General features: G+C 37.1%; 1 protein-coding gene across 1 annotated transcript; it reads right to left on the bottom strand.

Moving 5' to 3' along the window:
• Positions 1-10,397: 10,397 nt before the first annotated feature.
• Positions 10,398-12,773, bottom strand: LOC149263564 (putative pentatricopeptide repeat-containing protein At3g23330). Its single transcript, XM_089389100.1, has 4 exons — positions 12,636-12,773; positions 12,213-12,404; positions 11,637-12,112; positions 10,398-11,493 (listed from the first exon to the last, which is right to left on the bottom strand). The coding sequence occupies exons 1-4, from the start codon at positions 12,771-12,773 to the stop codon at positions 10,884-10,886; spliced, it is 1,416 nt and encodes a 471-aa protein (XP_089245226.1). The 3' UTR covers positions 10,398-10,883.
• Positions 12,774-24,079: the final 11,306 nt, after the last annotated feature.

Raw genomic sequence — 24,079 nt, 5'->3', positions numbered from 1 at the left:
TATTTCACTTTCAAATCCATTTTACTAATACTCATGCAACTTTCTTCTTAGGGAAAATTTCATTGAATGGTAAAATCAAATATACCTGAGAAGAAATATCTACTCCATTGAACCAAAATAATCATCAACAACTTCCTTAAAACACACCTTTCTAAATGTACACTACGAAATTTGAATTGATAAGAGTAATTGAATCAAACTTAATTTATATGGCACTGGGAACTTGGAAATCACTCTTAAGTTGTTTTTTATAACAAAATTGTTTATTTCTTTGGATGGAAGTTCCTTTCACTTGAATAAATCGATTATATTTAAGAACCCTTAATGAATACTAGACTATTGGACAATCTGAAGTTGGCACTGCCTATATATTGCAGCGTATTGAAACACAGTGTATATTGGCACAACATATTAAAAATTAAGATTCTTAGTCTTGGATTACTTTATGAAACTGTACAATTTAACCAGAAATGGTCAAATTTAGACTTAACAGAACCTTAAAAGAATTGACATTGGTTTGAAGACAAATGCATGCTCTATTCCTTTAGTGATGAGCATCCACAACCTATCAAGAGTTGGGGCACCGTTTACACTGTCCGCATATACCACCCCTACTGAGTGAATGACCTTGATGGCTTAACCATGGAACAAACAATTTTCTCCTTGTGGTGTTGACTGAACCCTTAAGGGAAATAGAAACATGACGTAGGAGGAATTAAACACTAGTTGGGATTGAGACACTGCCCCACTTTTACTGTCCCTGTGCACCTCTCATGGCTCTTAAGAGAAACTTTAATACAATGTAGTTGACAATAACCACAAACTTATTATTATAAGTTTCTTATACAAAGTAGATACCTGGAATTAAACAACCCACAAAGAAATTAACTCAATATTCATGGATTTATAATAGGATCACTTTTTTGGAGGATCAACCTGTTGGGAACTATTTTCTCTGTTGCCTAGGCTAATGATTTTACCATTATTCAATAATAATAAAGGCTAAATTTGCAATTAGAGCTCTAATATTCACTTCTAAGGACGTTTTAGTTGTCATCAAGACTACATAAAGTTTTTCTTTCAAAACAAGAGTGCCGCATTTGAGCTATTGAAGTATTACTATTTCTTGATAAATGCATGGGATTCTTGAGAATGGTGATTAATGAGCATTCTGAAGACAGTTGTATCTCTCCAAGTATATGCTAAAAAAATGATTTTGTCAAATATGCATTATTCAACCAATCCAACAGTTTCCTGCATGTTATATTTATGGTACAAGATGAATCCATTCATGTTGAAATTGAATTGCATTTCTTTTATGCGTTATCATGAACAATGCTTTGGCAATATATGGTTGGTATGGCCACGACTGTTTTTAATTTTGACATTAGTGAGTCTTGACATTTGATAATGCAATTTTTCGCAGACTTTCTCCAACTCCCTCAATCTCCACTGCATGCCCTGCAGGTCTGCCTTCAAGTCTTGATTTTCCTCACAAATCATAGAACTATAATCAAGCTCTTTTGAGTAAAAAATTACTGGGCTGGTACGTACGACTTCTTCTTCCTGGAGAAAATGCATCCCGTTATCGCTATTGAAATGAAAGGAATCTGAACTTTTCACATAATAACTATCAAGTGTGCTTCTTAGCTTTGCTTGTTGCAACAGCAGGACCGTTATAGCGCTCATGGGAATAAAATGCTCTAAAAGTTTTAATTCTAGCAGCAGTCAATAGGTGTTTCTGAATATGGCTAATATGGCTAATGTTGGCTAGCTTGGGGCGTTGGAGTTTTGAGGAACAATTAGTTTTGGAAAACTGATTGACATCTTTTCATGTAATTGAGTTTGGAAAGGGCAACTATCTTCTCATTGGAAATGACATTTCTGAGTGTAAAGATGTGGACGATAGGTGTCTAATTTTTTCTATAAAACCTAATAGCTAGGCATCTTTGCCATAATCTGAAAGAACTTGACTCTAGTATTCATTTGAGTTAGACTAAAGAACCCATTTAAATTGAGAAGTAAAAGAACTTTTTCTGTGATTAGGATTTTCTTATAGTTAGCCCAATGATAGTGTTTCTTCTGGCCAAACAGAAAAACTCATTTGTGTTGATTCATGCAATTTTGATTAATACATTAGTATGATTGGGGATTCCAATTAAGATCCATTGTCGCTGGTAAGAATTCAGGGCACATCAAAGAACTTAATTGTAACGGTTCAACCTAGATCGAAACAATTTTAAAAAATAAAACAAATTGTATCTATGGAGGCAATATTAAAGAGTCTGTTTTAAAGAATCCATCTAGGGCTTACCTCAAGATACATATCTAAGGCTCTGTAAAGCACATCACATGAATCTCTGGCATCATCTGGAAATTATTCAAGAAGCAACTGAAATTTGGAGGGCTTGGAAATAAATCTGTTGATAACCCTGTTGTCCATTTTCACAGAGCACCAGATAACAGGGTAAATTGGTAGAATTCACTAGTAGTAGGCTAAATTCCGGCAGAGCAGAAAGGATCCATTCGTTACCTTGCGAACCTGGGCGCAGATTGTGTTTCACATCGTCGCCTCTCCTACAGGTGGGAGTTATCAAGGTTTTATGCAAGAATATTTATATGAGGTGTCACCATAAAAACACCCAAAAAGACAGATATAGAGGCAAAGAACTGCATGCCCTCTCACCTATCAGTAGTTTCATTTACATATGGTCCAACAGCAGTTCCAATACCACCTATAGTAGTTCGTCCGTAGTTCAAGTACCACCTACAACAGTTCGTTCTTGATTCAGTTGTTGATTCAACAATTTCACCCATTGAACCAGTAGCAGCACGAAGCACAGTAGTAGATTCATATGTCAATGACCAGTAGTATGGTATATAGAAGCAAAGGCACAACCAGTGGTTCCAAAAGCATTCGATCTAGCACAAGCAGTTAAAGCTACAACAGTAGTTGTTTCTGATCGAGAAGAGGTTATGGTGGAAGAAGTAGTAGAGGGAAAGGGAACCAGTCAAGACTGTTGCTCTACGAAGGTATGAATTTTTGCCATAACTGTGTAGGGTAACTGTTTTTTTAATTATTAATCCAACGGCACAAAAAACTTTAATCGTCTAACATCTGATCGGACGCCTGAGATAAAGACAAGGTGACAATTTGGTAAACGGTTTTCAAAGGGGAACGCCTTACGGCGTAATTATATATTAATTATTTTTATTGTTTAATATTTTTTTGTTTTTTTTAAAGAATTATAATTTACTTAAATTTTATGATTTTTTAAATTCTAACAAATTGAGATGTATGGTTAAGTAACTTTTTTAGTTTATTATAAATTAATGTCTATATGGCGAAGTCACTGTTTTTATTGTAAATTAATGTTTATATGGTGAAGTAATTGTTTTAGTTTATTATAAATTAATATCCATATGATAAAGTAACTGTTTTAGTTTATTATAAATTAATGTCTATATGGTAAAGTAACTGTTTTAGTTTATTATAAATTAATATCTACATAATAAAGTAACTGTTTTAGTTTATTAATTTATGATAAATTAATGTCCATAAGCATAGCCATGTAATTTATATAATTTCATTAGTTTACATCATAACCTTATTTTCTTAGAGCACGGGAATGGAGTTAACCATATCTCGTGATTCAATAAACAATCACTTAAAACCTTAAACTCTGAAATAATATAAAGAGTGAAGTGCAGTGCCCTTAACTGTTGTTATCTGTTTGATTTTTGGCCAAAATGGCAATGAATTTCCTGGGAACAAAATTAGAAACATAATATCATATACTCAAGTTGCCTAAGAAATATATGAGGAAGTCCATGCACATCGATTGAGTGGAAGTTCAGTTCTCACCTAGTGATTGGACTATTGACAACAATAATAGACTTCGTGCCACTAACGATATGGTTCTCGAAGAGCAATCGGTTCACACAATTTTAAAAATTGGGAAAAGTAAAAAACCAAGCTTCAATAGAAATAGTGTGTTTATATGCATGATTTACTCAGGGTGCTTGTTTCCTACCAATGTAGTTGGTGGAGAGGGCACCAACAAGATTCCCAATATCTCCCAAGGATCTTTTCTGTTATCAGAAACTCTAATTCTTTCAATTTGTTGGGATTCATATACATCATTAAACGCCCAATACTTGCTAGCTAAAGTAAACCAATGGAGGAAACTCAATTGAAATCACTTAAACACACTTATCTCGTAAAATCACATGTAACAAACAAATAGAGAAACCTAACTGAGATTAATTTTGTGGGAAGAAACCGAGAATTAGCCAATGAACAAAAACATAAAATCCCCTGTAACAAACTAATAGAGGAAACCCAATTGAAATCAATTTTGTGAGAAGAAACAGAGAATTAGGGAATGAACAAAAATAACAATGGAGATGAAGTTTCAGTTCTTCAATGGCTGCCCTGCTGTAATTCATTCAAACTCCATTTGTAGAAAACCTGCTTCCCAAACTGAACAATTAACTTGATGGACCCTATTGTATCTAAATAGGATCCCCGATAGCTGGAGACAAAAGATTTGTCTCAGAAAACATGAGTAAACAAGCTTCTGCCAGGCGAGCATATGAATATGAAATGTACTCGTTTTTTTCCAGATGCTCTTATTCTTTCCTTTTTTTAATTTTTTTCCTCCCCTTAAAGCCAAGGGAAAAAAGATTGTGCTAGATTGACTTCTCCTACTTCTTGGAGAATTTAGTGCATTCAACCCCAAAAAGGATCTAAGTTTAGGAGAGGGTGAGGGACGTGCGAGGAAGGACCCGGTAGGGGGCTCGACTGATAAGGACTGGCAACGGGGAATTGATGTCGGCAAAGTATGGTTTTCAAGCATAATGAAAACTTTGTTTCATATGCTGAAAAGCCCCAATGTGAGAAAAACACCTTGAAGATGTAAAGAAGCTTCTGATGTAAATATTCTCTTATGTCAAATAACTTGACCCAGAGTTATGACTATGCCCTGTTGTTTGAAGCAAATTTCAAGGTATTTGATCTTTCTCCAAATTTGATATAGATTCACTTGATGCTCTTCTAAATGCCTTTGAATAATATTTTAAGGTATTTGATCATTCTCTGAACTTTATATTGATTCACTTGATCCTCTTCTAAATGCATTTGAGTAAAAACAATTTCCATGAAACAACTATTGCATTTTGCAACCGAGTTGTGATGGAATTCCTCTTAGTGTCAACCTACTCTACTCACAGAGTTATGCTTCTAATGGCAAATAGAGAAACCTAATTGATATCAATTTTGTGACGAGAAGCAAAAAAGAAACCAATGAATGTGGAACCATTTAATAATAACCAGTATAGATTCATTTTAAATACGGATCTAATATGAATAGAGAGGGATCCAATTTCTTCACTTACAATTTTTTTTTTATAGATCAACATTACTTAAATATTTTGTATAGTTTATTAATTTTTATTTTATTTTATTTTTATTTTTATTTGGGCGAACATGATTAAAATTTCAACTTTGATGATGGACAGACAAAGTTACACATCATACTAGGTTGTAGAATAAGTCTCTCAGCTCAATAACATTGTTATTAGAGATGGAGCATCGGTTCTTCAAGCACAAAGAGAAGAATACCCTGTGCTCTAATTCACTCAAACTCCATTGTAAAAAACATACTTCCCAAACCAAACAATTAACTTGATAGACCTTATTGTTCCTTGATGTCATCAGAGCAAGGTTTCCAAGTATGATGAAAGCTTTGTTTCATATGCTGAAAATCCCACATGTGAAAAAACGCACCATAAAGAGGTAAGAGTATATGATTAACAAGATGATTGCAAAAATACCTAAATGCATGGATGTTGCTATATTAAATAACTTGATCAAGAGATATGATCATGCCCAATTGCTAGAAGCAAATTTCAATGCATTTGATTCCTTTAATTCTCTTATAAATGCGTTTAAGACAATAGCCAGGACACAATTATTGTCTTGTTCAACCAGCCAGGTTGTGACGAGGTTCCTTTCACTGTCTCAACTTACTCTACTGACAGGCATAACCAGGAAGAGTACCCCATACTCTAATTCACTCAAACTTCATCACTAAAAACATGTTTCCTTAACCGAACAATTAACTTGATGGACCCTATTGTTTCTTGATGTCATCAGAGCAAGGAAGGGCTTCCACGCATGATGAAACTTTTTCTTCATATGCTTGGAAGGCCCTATGTGAGAAAAACACCACAAAGAGAAAGAAAATTTGCTCAACAACATGATTGCAAAAAACTTTCAAATTATGAATCCTATCATGTCAAATGTTTGTGCCCAATTGTTAGACAGAGCAACATGTATGCAAAAAACTTTCAAATTATGACCCCTGCCATGTTAAATGTTCATGCCCAATTGTTAGACAAAAAAACATGGCTGCAAAAAACTTTCAAATAATAAATCCTGCCATATTAAATAATCATGCCCAATTGTTAAACAAAACAACATACTTAAAAAACACTTTCAAATTATAAATCCTACGATGTTAAATAAGATCATGCCCAATTGTTAGAAATTTTTTTAAAAAGTATTTAAACTTTCTCATTTGATGTACTTTTGAATGCATTTGCTTAAAACAATGGCCATAAAACAACAACTATTGTATTCTTAAACCAGCTAAATTGTTAAACCACCTAAGTTGTTATGGAATTCCTAGTAGTTTTTACGTGTTAAGTTGTTATGGAATTCCTCAATAAACAACATGCATTAACTCATTGCATGGTTAATTATTAGCTCATCTTTGGGAATGATGCGATATTATGCATTGAGTTAATTATAAGTTAATTTTTTTCCTTTTCATCTTATTTGAAACCTGCGAATGATGTGATATTTGGAAAACAGGATAGAAAACAATGCGAGAATCATTAATTTCCAAATCATTAACTTATTATTTGATGTTTATTGTTTGCTTTGTTTTATTGAGTCACGGTTATGTTTTATGTAGATGGTAGATTTTGAAAGCATTTCAAATAAACAAATTCAAACCAAACTTCACTTCTTCTGTAAAAGTTTTAAAAATATTAAATCAAATTTAGCTTTGTAGTCCCAATGGCACTACTCCCACAGGCATTAAATGTTTAGCAATGCATAAGCGGAAAAGTTACGCCCAACACTTCAATTAAACCCCTTTTAATATGGGAGACAGATTAGATAGATTTGATGTGGTCAGTGTCCTTGTCAATTTGTGTTTTAATGAATGACAAAAAAATAAGGTTTTCTGAATTAAAGTAAAAGATATATATATATATATATATATATATATATATATATATATATATATATATTATGGTATTTTAAATGTATAAAAAAATCATTTTATTTATAGGTTAGATTATTTAATTTATATATGAAATAGTTTTTTGTATTTGAATTTCGTGATATAATTTCAAGTAAAAATGTGAGTTTTGTTGTTTAAAATACGTTTTTGAATGCATAAATAGATTTGGCACCTTAAAAATTCCTTGAGGACTAGAATTATGCAAATTAAATAACTTAAACTCAAGTTTTAAAAAATCTCTACCAAATTTTGGTTAAAAATAATCAGAAAAATTCATCTATTAATTAGATATATATATATATATATATAATTTTTTTATTTGATTTACATAACATAATATTATAGGATCTCTTCCATACTCACATTTATTTGACCGAGTCAAAAATGTCTACATCACAGAAGTCTAAACTCATAAATAACACGAGATTACAACATCTCTTCCATGCTAGACTGGAGAGTGTCTCTTAGCACAGTGACTACAACTAGCCTAAATCCATCTCAACTCTAAATCTACCTAGTGTCGAGAGGAATCAAATCACTTTTCACTCTTTGAGGTTTGCACCTCAAGAGATTTGATCTCACTCGGCGTTTGGTAGATACGGAGTTAAGATGGATCTAGGTTGGTATATATATATATATCATTGAGAAAACTATAGGTTTTCAAAACCTAGAGCCCAAAAACCATCCATGGTAAATTGATTATTTTACCTCAATTTTATTTTAATCCTTTATTTTATTTTATTTTTAGGTAATTTTACCAAGTCAAAATATTTACATAATAGGACAAGAGGCATTACAACATCTCATTCATACTAGGTAGAGAGCACCTCTTGATCTTCTTTCTTCTGGTTCCTATAAAATCTTGCCCAAAAACCCCATTAATTCCATTTCGCAGCTTGTCACTAAAGCCATTAAAATCTCTTCTATAAAAGCCTCCATTCAACAACAACTTATTCCCCATACCCCCCAAACTCCCAAAATCTATGGGCTTCCAAATATTCACAAACCTGGGGTCCCTCTTAAAACCATTGTTAGTACCATAGGGGCCCTGGCCCATGCTCTTGGTTGATATCTAGCCTCTAAGCTTCAACAATTTGTGCGATCCTCCCCTCTTACATGAAAGATTCCATTGATTTTATTCTTAAAACTAAAGATATCCTTGTTGATGATCACGAAATATTAGTCAACTTTGACATTGTGTCTCTAATCACTAATCCCAGTTCCTCGAGCCATTGATCTGATCTTTAAGCTTGTTGATTATGAAACTCTCAACCTTGTTAAGCATTGCCTCTCATCCACTTTCTTTTCTTTCAAAGGCACCATTTATGAGAAAACTGAAGGTACGGAAATGTGTTCATCCCTATCTCTTGTTGTTGCTTAGATCTTCATGGAATTCTTTGAAACCAAAACTCTTGACTTTTGGCATCAAAAGTCAAAGTGATGTATCTGATTTGTTGATGACACTTTCGTCATTTGGAAACACGACCTGACTGTGTTTAATATCTTTCTCTCCCATCTCAACAACATTTCTCCTCATATTCAATTCACCATGGAAATTGAAACTGATAAATCTCCTTCCTTTATGTCCTTATTATCCGGCGACCTGATGATTCCCTAACCCATGAAGTCTACCAAAAGAAGACCCACACTAATTGGTATCCCCATGCTCATTCACACCTCCACCCATCCCAAAAATTAGTTCTCAAAATTCTCATCTCTCAAGCCCTCAAAATATTTGCTCCTCATACCTTCCCTCGAAAAAAACCCACATTTTCCAAGCTTTCAGAACCAATGGCTATACCTCATCTCAAATACGTAAAAATTTTCATGCTATCTCTAATCCCAAGTCCCTCTTTGTTTTTTGTCTCCTCCCCAAGGCCAAGCCCCTCTTCCCTATATTAAGGGGACCACTAAAGGTTCATTTCTAAAATCTTATGAAGGAACATTAAAACAATTTTTAAACTTCATAAAACTTTCAAGTAGATGTTTCAGTCAACCAAAGATAAGTCTAACCCCATGCTATGTTCATGGGCTTATTAGATTCCTTGTTCATGTGAGAAGTCTTATATTGGCCAGACACGTCGTCGCTTCAAAGCCCGCTTGAAGGAGCATATATCTGATACCAACCATCTCTATTTATCAAAGTCAACCATTGCATAACATTTTTAATTCAAAACACATTATTTATTCTAATCAATCCAAAATCCTAGCCCATGTTCTTTTTTACAACTCTTGTATCATTGAGGAAGCTCTTAAAATCAAGAAGCACCCCAATAATTTCAATAGAGAAAATGTATTTAAAATGAATCAATATTAAGAACCAGCTATCCATCAACTTTTTCATTAAATTTCTTGTCCCCCTATCCATCTCCTCCCCTTTTCCTCCTTTCTCTTTTCATTATCCTTATTAGTTATTCCAATCTCAATCTCAATTTATTTTATCTTCTCTTTTTAATCTATCAATCTCAATTTATTTTATCTTCTCTTTTTAATCTATCAATCTCAATTTATTTTATCTTCTCCTTTTCTTATTTATTTTATTTATCTATTTATCTTCATCATATTATCCTTACAAATTTATTTTACCTTATCCTTTCTCCTTCTTACCTTACAAATTTAATTAACCTTATCCTTTCTCCTTCTTACCTTACGAATTTAATTAACCTTATCCTTTCTCGTTCTTACATCCTTATTCAAGTTTGGATTTTCATGTATATATTTTCATCCTTATCCAAATTTTGAATTTTGAATTTACATATATTTGTTAACCTTAATTTCATTTTTGTCGAGTTCTTATTTCCTACCTCAATCCATGAGCTCCTCTATGCTTTATCCTTTGTTATCCCATTTTTCTCTAATACCGGATGATGGATGTTGGTGGAGTGTGGACAGATTAAAAAACTAACACAGTTTCATCCAGAAATCTTTCACAAATCTGATAAAGTCTCAATAAATTTACCATTATGATCTAAAGCCGGATGATGGATGATGGTGGAGTGTGGACAGATTAAAAATCCTAACACAGTTTCATCCAGAAATCTTTCACAAATATGAAAAAGTCTCAATGAATTTACTATTATGATCTAAAGCCTATGTTAACAAAAATTCCATCAAGTTTATGTTGATATCTATTCAAGCACATAAAGGCACAGTACACTGCAGAAGCGTACTTGAGAACAAAAGGAGATCTTCCACATTCCACGGCCATAAGCCCAATGCCATGAAGAGATTACATCCACATGCAACATAGACAGCAAAAGTCTATGATGAATTGGAATACGCGGCATTTCTTCTCTGGTGGTCATGAGGTCACCACATGCATGAGCTATACAAGTGGAAATATAAATAATGAAGTACAGTGAATCTGAGAATGGATTGCAGCGAAAGAGCTCGTATTACCAAGAATTTCAAATTGCCTGATTGATAACACAATATACCCCATGAAGACTTCTAATAGTACATAAAATTTTCAACCAGAGAACATAAGGTGCAAAAAGATATCGTTCTGTCTGCTTCTAGACTCATTTCAAATAACCATTCCCTCCTGACATGGCCACACTGAAAATCTAATTACCAGTAATCCCCGCAAGAACACACGCCATACTTAAAATGATGGAAGCTGTTGACATCCCTCAGAATTAATTCTCGACAAACAATTTTGGAGATAATCTTGATAGCCATATGACAGGCACCACACACCCGGAGGTTCTTGACAACTCGAACTGTTGTTCTGGGAGATGTGCTGATTAGCCCAAAATCAATTGCCAGCTGTTCACTGTGGTGGTAGAGCATGTGCTCCTTATGCTCCTCCTCCACATCATGCAAAACAAAGTTAGTATCAGGCACATACCCTGCCCCCTTCATCTGCTGAGCCAACACCTCCAACATTGCATAAATCTCCTCTGTTTGTGGATGTGATCTGTCCTCTGCCACAAATGCATGCACCCTGTTCTTGACCTCAATCCAGCTACACCCTGGTCTCTTTTTAACTCCTACATCTTTCATTAATTTTCTCACTTTTGCCACATCATCCCACATGCCAACTGCAGCATAGATGTTTGACAGCAGCACATATGGGGTAGCTTCTTGTGGTTCCAACGTAAAAAGAGCTGATGCTGCACGCTTTCCAAGCTCCACATTGCCATGGATTCTGCAGGCACTCAGCAATCCCCCCACGCACCAACATCAGGTTCAAACGGCATGTTGTTAATAAATTCCTCTGCCTCATCCAAGTGCCCAGCATGCCCAAGAAGGTCAATGAGGCAAGCATAGTGATCAGCTCCCGGTGTAATTCCATGGTCTCTCGTCATAGAATCAAAGTACTTCCGGCCTTCATTCACTAGTCCAGCATGGCTACAAGCACAGAGAACACCAACAAAAGAGACATGATCAGGCCTCATGCCTGTTCCCAACATTTGTTTAAAAAGCTGAACTGCCTCCTCCCCGTGTCCATGCAGGGCATACTCTGTAATCATCGCAGACCAAGTTACCATATCGCGTTGAGCCATTGTGTCAAACATTTGGAATGCATCATCCACAACCCCGCATTTGGCATAGATGGTCATCAGGGCATTTCCAACAGACAAGCAAACCTCAAAACCAGATCTGATTATGAGACCATGGGCTCGCCTTCCCTGTATTAACACTGCCAAACCGGCACATGCACTTAAGACACTAGCAAAGGTTAACTCATCTGCCTTCATGCCAGAGTCTTGCATTTTGCAATAGAATTTCAGAGCCATTTCATTAGCCCAAGTTGGGCATATCCCGTAATCATGGTAGTCCACGATGCCACATCCCTTTCAGGCATATTCTCAAACAGTTTCAGAGAATCCACTATGCTTCCACACTTGGCGTATCCTGCAATCATTGTATTCCATGATAGCATTTTGTGCATACAATCATGTAAAATTCATCAAACACTTTGCATGCATATTGTATTGTTTCACAATTAGCATATTGTATTGTTTCACAATTAGCATATATGTCCACAAGGGCACTTGCAACAAAAACATTGCACTCAAATCCAGATTTCATAGCAAAGGTATTTACTGCCTGCCCTGTTTCAGAGCTGTTAAGCTTGCGCATGCACTGAACCACAGAGGTTGGTTCATTATCATGGATCTAATCTCGATAATGAACCAGAAAAGTTGGTTTGAAACGTCGATTCGATGACTCCATAAAATAGTATTACAAAGAATATAGATCATAGAAACCTCAGTCAGCTTTTATACCGCTTGTTGCGTTTCAAAAAAAAAGGCTCAAGGCCTCCCCAGAATACCCAAATTGAGCATAACCTGCAAACAGAGCAGTCCATGAGACCACATTTCGTTCAGGCATTTTGTCAAACAGTTGACGCGCATCCATGATTTGTCTACATTTTGCCAATCCTGCAACCATTCTAGTCCATGAAAACACATTCCACTCCAGCATTCTTGGAAACACGTTGATAGCATCCATTACTCTGCCGCACTTAACATACATGTCAACTAACCTTTTCCCTAAAAAAAAATACCAGCATTAACTAAGTGTTGCTTTGTTTCAACTTAGTTGTTTTCACTTATCCTAAACAACCACTTTTTCCTTAAGTATTTGGGTTGTTCTCATTTTTCTACTCCACACCATGATCGTAGGAAATTCTATATTTATTGTGATTTGCTAAAAGGAACAATAAAAAATAACTAGGGATAAACATGAAACACTGTGAACACAATATTTCGCTGGGAAAATGCCAACGGGGAAAAACCCACTCCAATGAAATTTCATTAGATCCCTTGGCAAAAACCTTGACCAAGCCCACCAAGTGAACCTTCACCATTCACCTCCTTGGCCCATTACAATGAAATCTTTTGAGCATTTTAAAGGCTCCATCACATGCAATCCATCGTTTTAAAAGCTCCATCACATGCAATCCATAGGAAACCAAAAAACCATGGTCCCAAAAGCATTACTATGTGGTAAAGCAATAAAAAAAGAAGTGTTGCTTTGTTTCAAATTCGTTGTCTTCACTTATCCTAACAATCTCTTCTCTCTTCTTCCATATGTACATGGGTTGTTCTCATTTTTCTATTCCACACCATGCCTATAGGAAATTTTACTCCAAGAGAAAAAGTATTTATTATGATTCACTGAGAGGAAAAATAAAAAATAACTAGCAACAAACATGAAACATAGTAAACACAATATTTACCTTGGGAAAACCCCAACTCTAAGGAAAAACCCAACCCAATGAAGTTCCATTAGATCACTTGGCCAAAACCCTGACCAAGCAGACCAAGTGAGCCTTCACCACTCACCTCCTTCGCCCATTACAATGAAGTCTTCCTAGCATTTTAAAGGCTCCATCACATGCAATCCATGGGCAGATTACTATGGGATGTTAAATTTCCATAAAACTCTGCAACTACATAGATGAATAGTTGAAAACAAGACAACTAAATACTGAAACCAAATTTACTTTCACCAAGATACAAAGTTTCTTAACAACTTATAAGCAGCCAAATAAACACCAAATATAAAAGCAAAATCACACAAATTGACACGCTTGTTTACCTAGGAAACCAAAAAGGGAAAACATGTTATATTTGTAGTGATATTTTATTGATTGTTCTTGAGTAATTGGATCTATTAAAAGCAATCTGTCTCTGAGAAAGCACTCTGCTTCTTCTCACTAATCTCAATTGATACAATTGATCTCATATTTCCTTGATCACTTATTGATATCATCCCTCTAGGGTGCAACTGTTCCCTTGCTTCCTCCTTGACTTGCAAAAATTAGCCCCTATTTCCTAGCACATTTGTGGCTCCTATTCTCTTGCGCTAATCTCCACAAGTCTCTTATTTATTAGCACAATTGTGCTCCTTTTTCTTAGGGCGAAAGCTTCCTCAAATCTACACACAATTAATCTCCTAAATTCTTGTGCACTTGTGATCTCCTATTTCTTAGCAAACAAGCTCTCTATGTTCTCCACAATCAAGAATGATCTCACAAACTAGTGAACTATCTTGTCTCACAAACCTTGTGTACAAAATCTTATTATTTCTTGTGCCTTCATCCTCCTCTTTATAGACCCAATTTGAGCATGCAAGGGGCCTAACTCAATTCAGAAACTCAAGTTTTGATTGAAGAGTTAACTGAGAGTCCAACAGATTCTCTCTCCAATCAACACTTGGAGTATTAACTTGTTCTCCCTTCAATCAAGGTTGAAGACTAACTTTCTGTAACTAAACCTATAAGTACCACCTCGTTCTATAGTCAAATTAATGAAGACTCCACTTAACTAAAGCTCCAACTCTTTGCATGTCTTCTTGATGATTATTTTAGTAAACTAGAAATAAACTCATCCTAACTTAAGCCTAACTCACGAGCTTGCACTCATACTGCGAGAAATACAAATCGAGCTCTTCACTAGCTAAGGCATAAGCCAGAATACCTTTACTCACTACATTTTCAACACTCCCTCTTAAAAAGGAAGGTACTTCTGGAAGAACATCCTCCACCTGGATCTATCTCCAACACCACCACGTCATCCACTATTGTAGTTGCTCCCTCTAAACTAGAAGACTTCATTTCTTCCTGTTGTGGAATCTAGTCTGAAAACATGTTCCTTCCAACCATGCTCATATGATCCACCTTGTACACACCAATTAAGCCTACTATTGATTTTACCTCTAGATTTAAGTCTATCAACTCATTAATCAATGCCATATACCTGGTGTACTTTTGTGTTTGCTTACTCTATCTAAACATGGAGCTAGGAGTCTCAACTCACTCCTGGGACTCTTGGTTGGCCCACTTGGCTCCCCTCCTACCTGTGCTTGGAGTCATTGATTGAGTGGCTGCCTACACTCATCATGGTTTCTTGTCTTCATCAACCTACTAGTCGACCCACTTGCCAACTCACTGAGACTCAAATTGTGATACTGGTTGAGGCTCCTTCATGGGAGCTCTAACTTTCTCTCGCTCTAATGACTCCCTCATAATTTTTCTCTCCTCAACCCTCATGTCACTACTCTGCACACTTCTTGCCCTGTTGGTCAAGGGTGTGCCTGTCTCAACCTATAGTAGGTGCATATTCTTCATCCTGACATGTATCTTCTTCTTACATCCAAAAGCTAAGTGAGTGAGGTAAGCCTTACATCTGCTAAAAAGGACATCATAACCCTTGTCCTCAAGGGTAGCTACTGAAACAAGGATCTTCTTCAGCCTGGATCGTAGAGGACATCTTTTAGATGGAGAGAGGTACCTAACTCTCTCTCAAAATTGATAGTACTATAACACCCTCCTCTCACATTTACCCAAGTTCATTGGTCTATCAGGGTAAACATGTGACGAAGAGTTACTATGATATGACTCAACCTCCTAAGTAAAGTTAAGGAAGTGGAATCGACAAACTGAAACTTTATTGACCTTCTTTAGGAGCTACAAGACCCATAGGAGATAGACAAACACTCCAGGTGCCCAAACCCTGAGCTAGACTACTTTTTACTAATCTATATTGTTGGTCCCATGCACAAGCTTGCATCCATGCAACTACAAGCCTCCAGTCACATAAATAATCTTGCAAGATAGCAACTGCAGTCCCAATTTTCCAGTTTTGAGCCTGCAACTGCGACATCATTGCCACCTTTTCAGTGCTAGCTGACTCCTAATCATTTCCCAGAACTTGATGAGACTTTCCAAAACAATAAATAACACAAATACAAAGCCTCTAACACAAAAATTGATCAAAGACTTAACCTAATCATGACAAACATTTCGTCAAACATATGGAAAACATGTAATCTACAGGTCATGAATACATATATGAACAAGGGAGTCATAAACATATCTAAGATTCATTAAGAAGGTCTAATTCCCTCTCATGTTAGATTCAATAACATTTGTTAGCTCATACATTCATTGACCAATCAATAGATAAACTACTCATAACAAGAGCCATAGAAGATACACATCATATGAACAACATATAGTCATAAATTAACTAGCATGTAAACCATGGCAACTCAACCATAATATCACCAACATATTTTCAACATATATACATTAATCACAGTATAAGAATATCTCTTATTACATATGAAATTACCAACCAAGTTAAGGACTTCCATGTACCACCTAACCATAGATAGGGATGAACCAAATCTCTCTTTCAGCCAATCACCCTTGTGCCATATTCTAAACAAGAATGTGGGATCTCATGGAATAACCAAAACAAAATCAAACCAGGGCTTCCAGAGGCCAAACCACCTCAACCCTCAACCAATGATTCCACCTCACAGTCATACATCACTAACCATCACTAGTTCAGTCTCTACCCAAGCTATCCAGGGCTCCAGAGCGTTTGTTCCAACCCGACTCTAGGACTAGTAACTCAACCCACAATTTTCACACGGTTCCAGAGCATTTGTTCCAACCTGACTCTAGGACTGGTAACTCAACCCACAGTTTTCACATGGCTCCAAAGCATTTGTCCAACCAAGGCTACATGACTAGTAACTCAACCCACCAAGGGCTCCAGAGCATTTTTCCAACCAAGGCTCCAGGAATAGTAACTCAACCCAAGTTGTTCCAGGGCTTCAAGAGCATTTGTTCAACCAAGGCTCCAAGAACTAGTAACTCAACCCACGACCATAAGAAACACGAGCACCAATTAGAAATCAAACATGTGAAAAACCCACAACACCATGGTTATCCAGGAAATTGCAAGGCTAGGAAAAACCACTGTCAATTTAGGCAATCCTCCATGATAATGACAACTCATAACCAAGAAACCACATGCATGTACCATGCATGCCAAAACTAGCAAGGAAACCATACATGCAACTCAATACCTACAAAGAAATCTAACTGTAGTCACTGATCCACCTGTTCCCTTACGCTCTCCTACTTTCCTTTTTCCTTCTTCCTCCAAATCCAAGTGAGACTAGAATGCTCCAAGCATGCTCCAAGAATTCTCTAATATTTATCTAAGTGTGTAAGAGTATGTGAGAGAGCTCCAAGCTAAAACTGAAAAAGTCCAACTGACAAAAGCTTCAATTGAAAAAAGTTGTGAACTGATCCTCAAAAGCCTTTTTATCATTGAGGCCTCTATTTTCCTTTAATTTCATCCTCATGCAAACATGTGACCTTTCATCTTCATTATTTCATAAATAAAAAGTCAATTAATGCCTCTTTGCCTTTGTTAATTTCCTTAGCCATAATAAATCGAAAGTGACACCCACTAGGATGTTTTTCTCACCATTCAGCCTAGAATAGGTGTCCCATAACCTTGGTCTTATTTATTATTTTACAAGAAATTCAACCAGGCGTTGTTACAGAACATTCCCCTTGGGGAATCACCATACTCGGTGTTCTATGACACCTATGACCAACAAACTACTAAAAACAAAACATACTACCCATGGAGCTTTATAACACAACCCATTGCAATATTTACAATGACATCTTGTTGAAAACATGAAAATCATACAGTTTACTAGAGCTTTATAGCATAGCTCATTATAATATTTAAAATAACTACCACATATATACTCATGCACATTTTCTTCAACCAGAAAATAGCCATATTGCTCACGGAGCTTTATAAATCCAGTTCGATATAGTGTTCGCAATCATATACACATATACACTTTTGAGCATTTTCTTTAACCAAAAAATAAAAGGATAGGGTGCATGTATAAGTAACAAGGGAATCTAGAAGCTCACACATCCACCCTCAAAAGTAGTACTAGGATTCACCTCCTTCCAGGAAGTCTAGAATCCATTGTGAAGGTCAAAATATGCATCCAATTTCCAGCGCTACAATCCTTGCGCTACTTGTTCTCGCAATGAACAATTATCGACTCATTGTTCCAGGGCACACTCCTAATGATATGATAATCACCCTATGAGTGACCTCAGTTAAAGATTTGTTGAATAAAGGTATTACAGAATCATGTGCTAGTGTGTGTCTATGTTATTTAAGCAACGGATCAATCAGATTGCCAATACACAGACAATTAAATGGAAATACAGCAGAGAAATACAGTGAGCAAATAAAAGACACAAGAAATTAATAAGGAGTTCACCCTATTCTCTAGGGCTACATCTCCGGTCCAGCTTTCAGTGGTGGCCTTGTTTTATTGTGTCTTAAGAAGAGAATTACAATGCAGGAGCTCAATATGAGTCACCTGAAGTAGATTTTGCTTGGCAGGGTGGTTCTTGGATTCCCCAAGCCACTGGAGTGCATAGATACTTCTTGCCTACCAGCTCTGTGACCTTTTGGTCTACAATGGAGAGAGCCCAGTGTGGTGCTCAGTCTGGACAGATCCTCTCTAGGATGGCTTGAACCTCTCAAGCTCTCTAGTGCTCGACGTTGCCTTTGGTCAGCTCAGCCCTCTGTCTTCTGCTGCTTTTGCTTCACTGTCTTCTTCTCTGTGTACCGTCCTCCTCTCAGGGTTCTGGTCTCTCTGTCTCTCGTCCTCCTCTTAGGATTCTCTCTGACTGGCTGTCTCTAATTGTGTTTTCTGTCTCTGTTCATGGCTTTAGAGCCATTCGTTCCCAATACTGTTCAGTTCCTCTTCCGCCTCCGCCGAATCACCTTCTGCAGCTGCACTTGGAGTTCCCTGGCTCAGCGTCATCATCCGCTCACAGGGAGTGGCCACATGTCTTCCTGTAACTCGCGCCAGCCTGCTTTGTCGGTTGAATTCTTCAGTTACATTTGTGGAATGAATCTTCCTCCACCGTGGCGGTCAAACAGACCTCAAATCCTTTACAAACTGTGACTGAATCCCTCATCGATTCCGCTTCTCCATCGGGCGCAATCTCAGCCGTTAGATCTGGGGCCTCCAGATCCGATGCCATACGCACATTTCGTGCAGTTGACTTCCTCGACCATTAGCGCGCTATCAATGGCGGTTTTCTCTCTCCTCCGCTTGCCACGCATCGATCGTTGAGTGGGATCTCTTCGCTTCCATCCAAAACCGCTTACTGTTTGAGGGAGCCCCGATCAATACCGCTTGTTTCCAGAGCACGGGTCCCACCTTTAGCTTTTAGCCCTTTTTGCTTTTTGCCTAGCAGTTCTTCGGCTCTCCACGCAACCAAGCACTTGGGGCTACTCCATTTCGACCCTTTTCGCCAAGCGCTAATCGTGCATCAAAATCCACCTCTGTTTCCCAATCCGAGGCTCCCAAGGACTAATTCAGCCTCCCGCGCAGTCTCCATGGGCCTCGGTCAGCGCGCTTTGACCGAGGTCCTTGTCGTTCTACACTCGCTGCCATTGCCACTGGTTCAAGGTGTTTTTGATCGTTGTTTTGGAATTCTTTGATGTTTGTCCTGACCTGATATAGTCATAGTCTTTCTGACAGTTCTTTATGGATCCCATTCAGATCATGACCTTCCCACTAAAAAAGCTTTTGGACCACCAAAAGTTGGTTTTCAAGCATCGACTAAGTGAGGGTATTGTTTTCTCACTTGTCCAATCTCAATCCACTTCACATTGCTCGGTTTTGAACCTTTGAGCCCAATTTTGAGGTACTCAACATCTCCCCTGCACATCGTCCTCACCTTCCTGTCCAGCACTGTGTCCTCCTGCAATTCATTAAGATATTCAAGTAGCAGGTCATCAATAGAAGGCAATTGACTTTGCTCTTCAGGGTCTTCAATCATTGAAGGTTCAAACAATCTCAGGCAATCTGCATTTACGACTGAGTAGATGTGCATGTAAGCTGGCAGATCAAGGCGAAAAACATTTTCACCAATCTTCTCAAGTATCCTAAAGGGTGCATACCTCATAGGCTTTAGCTTTTTACCTTCACCTTGCATCCTGTCCTTGTTGATATACTACCAAACTTGGTCTCCAACTTGAAAACTATGCTCCATCCGATGCTTATCATGCCTAGCTTTGTATTTAGCTTTGCTCTTTTCCAGTTGTTCCTGTACTACCTGGTGGATCTCCTGGATCTGTTCAATGAACCTAGTTGCCTTGTCCACATCACTATGTCCATCGACCATGGTATCTTTACCAAAGACAAAATCTAAAGGAGACTTTGGTGTGAAACCAAAACAGGTCTCAAAAGGAGATCTCTGTGTAGAAGAGTGTTTTTCTCTATTGTAAGCATGCTGCACATAACACAAGTGTTCATCCCAAAGCTTAGGATGTTTGCTGCAATATCCTCTCAGTAACCGGATCACTGTCCTGTTAACTACTTCTATCTGGCCATCTGTTTGTGGATGAAAAGCTGTACTTTTCTTCAGTTTGGTGTCCATCAGTTCCCATAGAATGGACCAAAACTTCCCCGCAAATCGGGTGTCTCGATCAGATACAATGGAAGTGGGTAATCCAAAATGAACCCATACATGTTCAAAGAACAATTTTGCAGTCTGTTTAGCTGTAATTTGTTTATTACAAGGTATCAAAATACACATTTTGCTGAACCTATCCACAAAAACATATAGATAATCATGACCTTTCCTAGATTTAGGCAGTCCTCCAACAAAATCCATGGAAACACTTTCCCAAGGGTGAGAAGGAACTGGAAGTGGAGTGTACAAGCCTAGTTTTCTATTGCTGGGCTTGCTTTTAGCACACATAGCACACCTTCTTACATATCTAGAAACTATCGCATTCATTTTCGGCCAATAGCAGAACCTTTGCAGCTGTGCAACTGTTTTACTTACCCAAAAGTGACCTGATATCAGAGAAGTATGTGCTTCCCTAATTATCTTTATCCTCTCAGTTTGTGGAATGCAGAGTTTCCCACAATATAAGAGTCGGTCCTTTATGTGATAGTGCAATTCTTCTACTCTTTTTCCTTGACTCAAAGTTGCATATACATCTTTAAAATCCATATCCTGAGCATATTGTTCAATATAGCTTTCATGTAGCACAAAATTATGCTTAAGTATGGTAGATGCATTTATAATGGGTCTAGATAACATGTCCGTAACCTTGTTATGTATGCCCTTTTTATATCTGATGACTAAATGAAACTGTTGTAGAAAACCCATCCATTTGTAATGTCTTGATTGTTGCAACTTAGTTTGGGAGTGAAAATATTGAAGTGGTTGATGATCAATATGTATTACTGTCTCTTTGTCCATTAAGTAATGTTTCCACTTTTTCACACTCTGAACTAATGCATACAATTCTTTATCATATGTAGGATAGTTAACTACTGCAGGATTAAAAGTCTCAGAATGATAACATATGGGTTTACCGTGCTGTGTCAACACTGCTCCCATGGCATAGTCACTGGCATCAGTTTGGATCTCAAATGGTCTTTGTAGATCTGGCAGTGCTAGTACAGGTGATGTACTAATCTTTTCTTTCAAGGTGTCGAAGGCTTTCTGATGTTTTTCTCCCCACTGAATCACCTTATTCAATCCTGTTAAAGCATGTAAGGGAGCTGCGATTGAGGAAAAGTTAGAAATGAACTTCCTCCAATATTGTGTTGCTCCTAAGAAGCTTCTTACTTCTGTAGCAGACCTGGGTTTAGGCCAGTTCACAATGACTGCCACTTTAGAGGGATCTATTTTCAGTTCACCTCCCCCTACTATATGAACCAAGTAGTTGAGAGATGTTTTGCCAAATTCACATTTTGAGAGTTTAACATAATGTTTTTCTCTTTTCAAAACATCTAATGTCTGCTTAACATGATTTAAATGTTCTTCCCACGTTTTACTAAAAATCAGAATGTCATCGAGGTACACAATAAAAAAATCATCAAGAAAAGGTCTGAGTACATCATTCATTAATCTCATGAAATTAGCAGGAGCATTAGTTAAGCCAAAAGGCATAACCAACCATTCATACAATCCCTGCTTTGTTTTGAAAGCAGTCTTCCATGCATTTTGTTCTGCAACCCTGACTTGATGGTTTCCACTGTGCAAATCTAGCTTGGTGAAATAAACAACTTCCTTTAGTTGATATAAAATATCATCTATGCGAGGAAGGGGATAACGATTTTTTATTTTATCTTATTCAGTGCTCGGTAATCAATGCACATTCTCGACGAGCCATCTTTCTTTCTCACCAAAACAATTGGTGATCCACATGGTGATGTGCTAGGCCTGATGAACCCTTTCTTGAGCAACTCCTGCACCTGCTTCTTGATTTTAGCATTCTCTAAAGCATACAACATGTACATTCCAATGTTAGCCAATGGAACATATTGCTACAAAATAATATCATGTACTATTCCCTTTTTGGGTGGCAGACCTTTAGGTTCTTGAAATAAGACATCATACTCTGAAACAATCTTTTCTATATCAGCTTGATGTTCAGCATTATAGCCCTCAAATACATTGGTTTTATCAGGTTTCTTTTCCTTTACAACCATCAGTAAGAATTGTTTACATGAATTTATCATTCTTTTCATCTGCCCTGAGTTTATGAGAGTGTAATTATTCTTGAGCTTGTGAGCTCTTACAAAGTATTCGATTCCATCTTTAACAAGTAGATACTTGTTCTCAGCTCTATAGAAGATAGCCTTTCTATCATACAAGTAAGGAATTCCTAAAACAATTCCACATATATCCAAAGAAATTATGTCTAACTCAACCTCATCTACAAATGCTAACCCAAAAGAAAACTTGAGTTTGCACTGTCTAGTCACTTGTAGTTGTGCTTTATCATTCAACCATCCTAATGGGTATGGTTTCTTGTGAGGTGTAGTTGCTAATCCCAATTTCTTTACAATTGCTTCAGAAATTAGATTTACTTGTGAGCCACTATCAAACAAAGTATCAATCTTTTGATTTTTGGAAATAACTCGAATATGGAAAAGCTCATGTCTTTTTCTCTCATTTTCTTCATCAATAACAGATTGAGCAAAATTACTAGTAGATGCTTCAGAATTCTTACCTTTTATACCTATGGCTGCTATAGTTGTTTCATCTCCTGAGTCTGACCCCAAATATTTCTAAATAGCTACAACAGTCTTCTTCTTCTTGCCTTCAGACTTCTTAGGTCTCAGCTCTGGATGCAGAATCCAACAATGCTCATCATCATGCCCATCCTTTTTATAATGAGTGCATGAAGCTTTGCTTTTCTGTGAAGTGTTAGCCTTCCTTACTTTCCACTTCTGCTTTCTTTTCTCCTTGGTCTTGCTTACAGTGGGTTGGGATGGTCCCCCAAATTCTGGATTTCCATTCTTTCCTCTAGCTTCTAGACGAGTAGCTTGTACAGATACCTCATATATACTAGTGGGATTAAACATGAGGATGGTATGCCTCATGTAGCTGTGTAGACTAGCAATGTACTTCAGAAGAGTCTCTGGTGAGTCTAATGAGATACCCAAGATCAATGCTCTCTTTCTAAATTCTTGAGTCTACCCTTGCACACTTTTCCCTTTCAACTGTCGAAGAGTTTGCCAACTCATCATGGTTTGTTACATGTAGGCCAATGGATAGAACTGCTTTTTGATTGCAGCAACAAATTCATTCCAGACAGAAATGATCTTACCATGTCTTTTCATATCAGCTTGGGTTCTGCCTTCCCACCAAACTAAGGCAGTGCCTCCTAGGAGTAGGCTTGCCAGCTAAATCTTACTCTTGTTTGAGTCTATGTTCTGTACCCTGCAATACACATCAATTTGTCTAATCCAATTGTCCAACTTTTCAACATTTAGCTCTCCATCATATATAGGCAAATCAAATTTAACATCTAACTTGATCAAAGATGCTTTCTTATTATGCACAGGGCTATTATGAGGTGTGAGAAAGCTTTTCTCTTTCCATTTTCCTTTGGAGTGGTCATGGAAGTGAGACTCATCTTCTTTATCTT

The sequence above is a fragment of the Pinus tabuliformis genome, chromosome 6 (genome assembly GCF_031772625.1).
Source record: "Pinus tabuliformis cultivar Carrire ecotype Pingquan chromosome 6, CPIR1, whole genome shotgun sequence".
Lineage (NCBI taxonomy): Eukaryota > Viridiplantae > Streptophyta > Pinopsida > Pinales > Pinaceae > Pinus > Pinus tabuliformis.
Note: the sequence above shows the minus strand (reverse complement) of the source record. Positions and strands in the feature narration are given on the sequence as shown.

What these genes read in the sequence shown, in the direction of transcription:
- LOC149263564 (XM_089389100.1), bottom strand. Translation starts at nt 12,773, where the DNA reads ATGGATGCTATCAACGTGTTTCCAAGAATGCTGGAGTGGAATGTGTTT. An exon ending in AAATGCCTGAACGAAATGTG is followed by an intron (nt 12,405 to 12,635) that starts GTCTCATGGACT and finishes TCTGTGGTTCAG; the next exon opens with TGCATGCGCAAGCTTAACAG. An exon ending in TTGATGAATTTTACATGATT is followed by an intron (nt 12,113 to 12,212) that starts GTATGCACAAAA and finishes TATGCCTGAAAG; the next exon opens with GGATGTGGCATCGTGGACTA.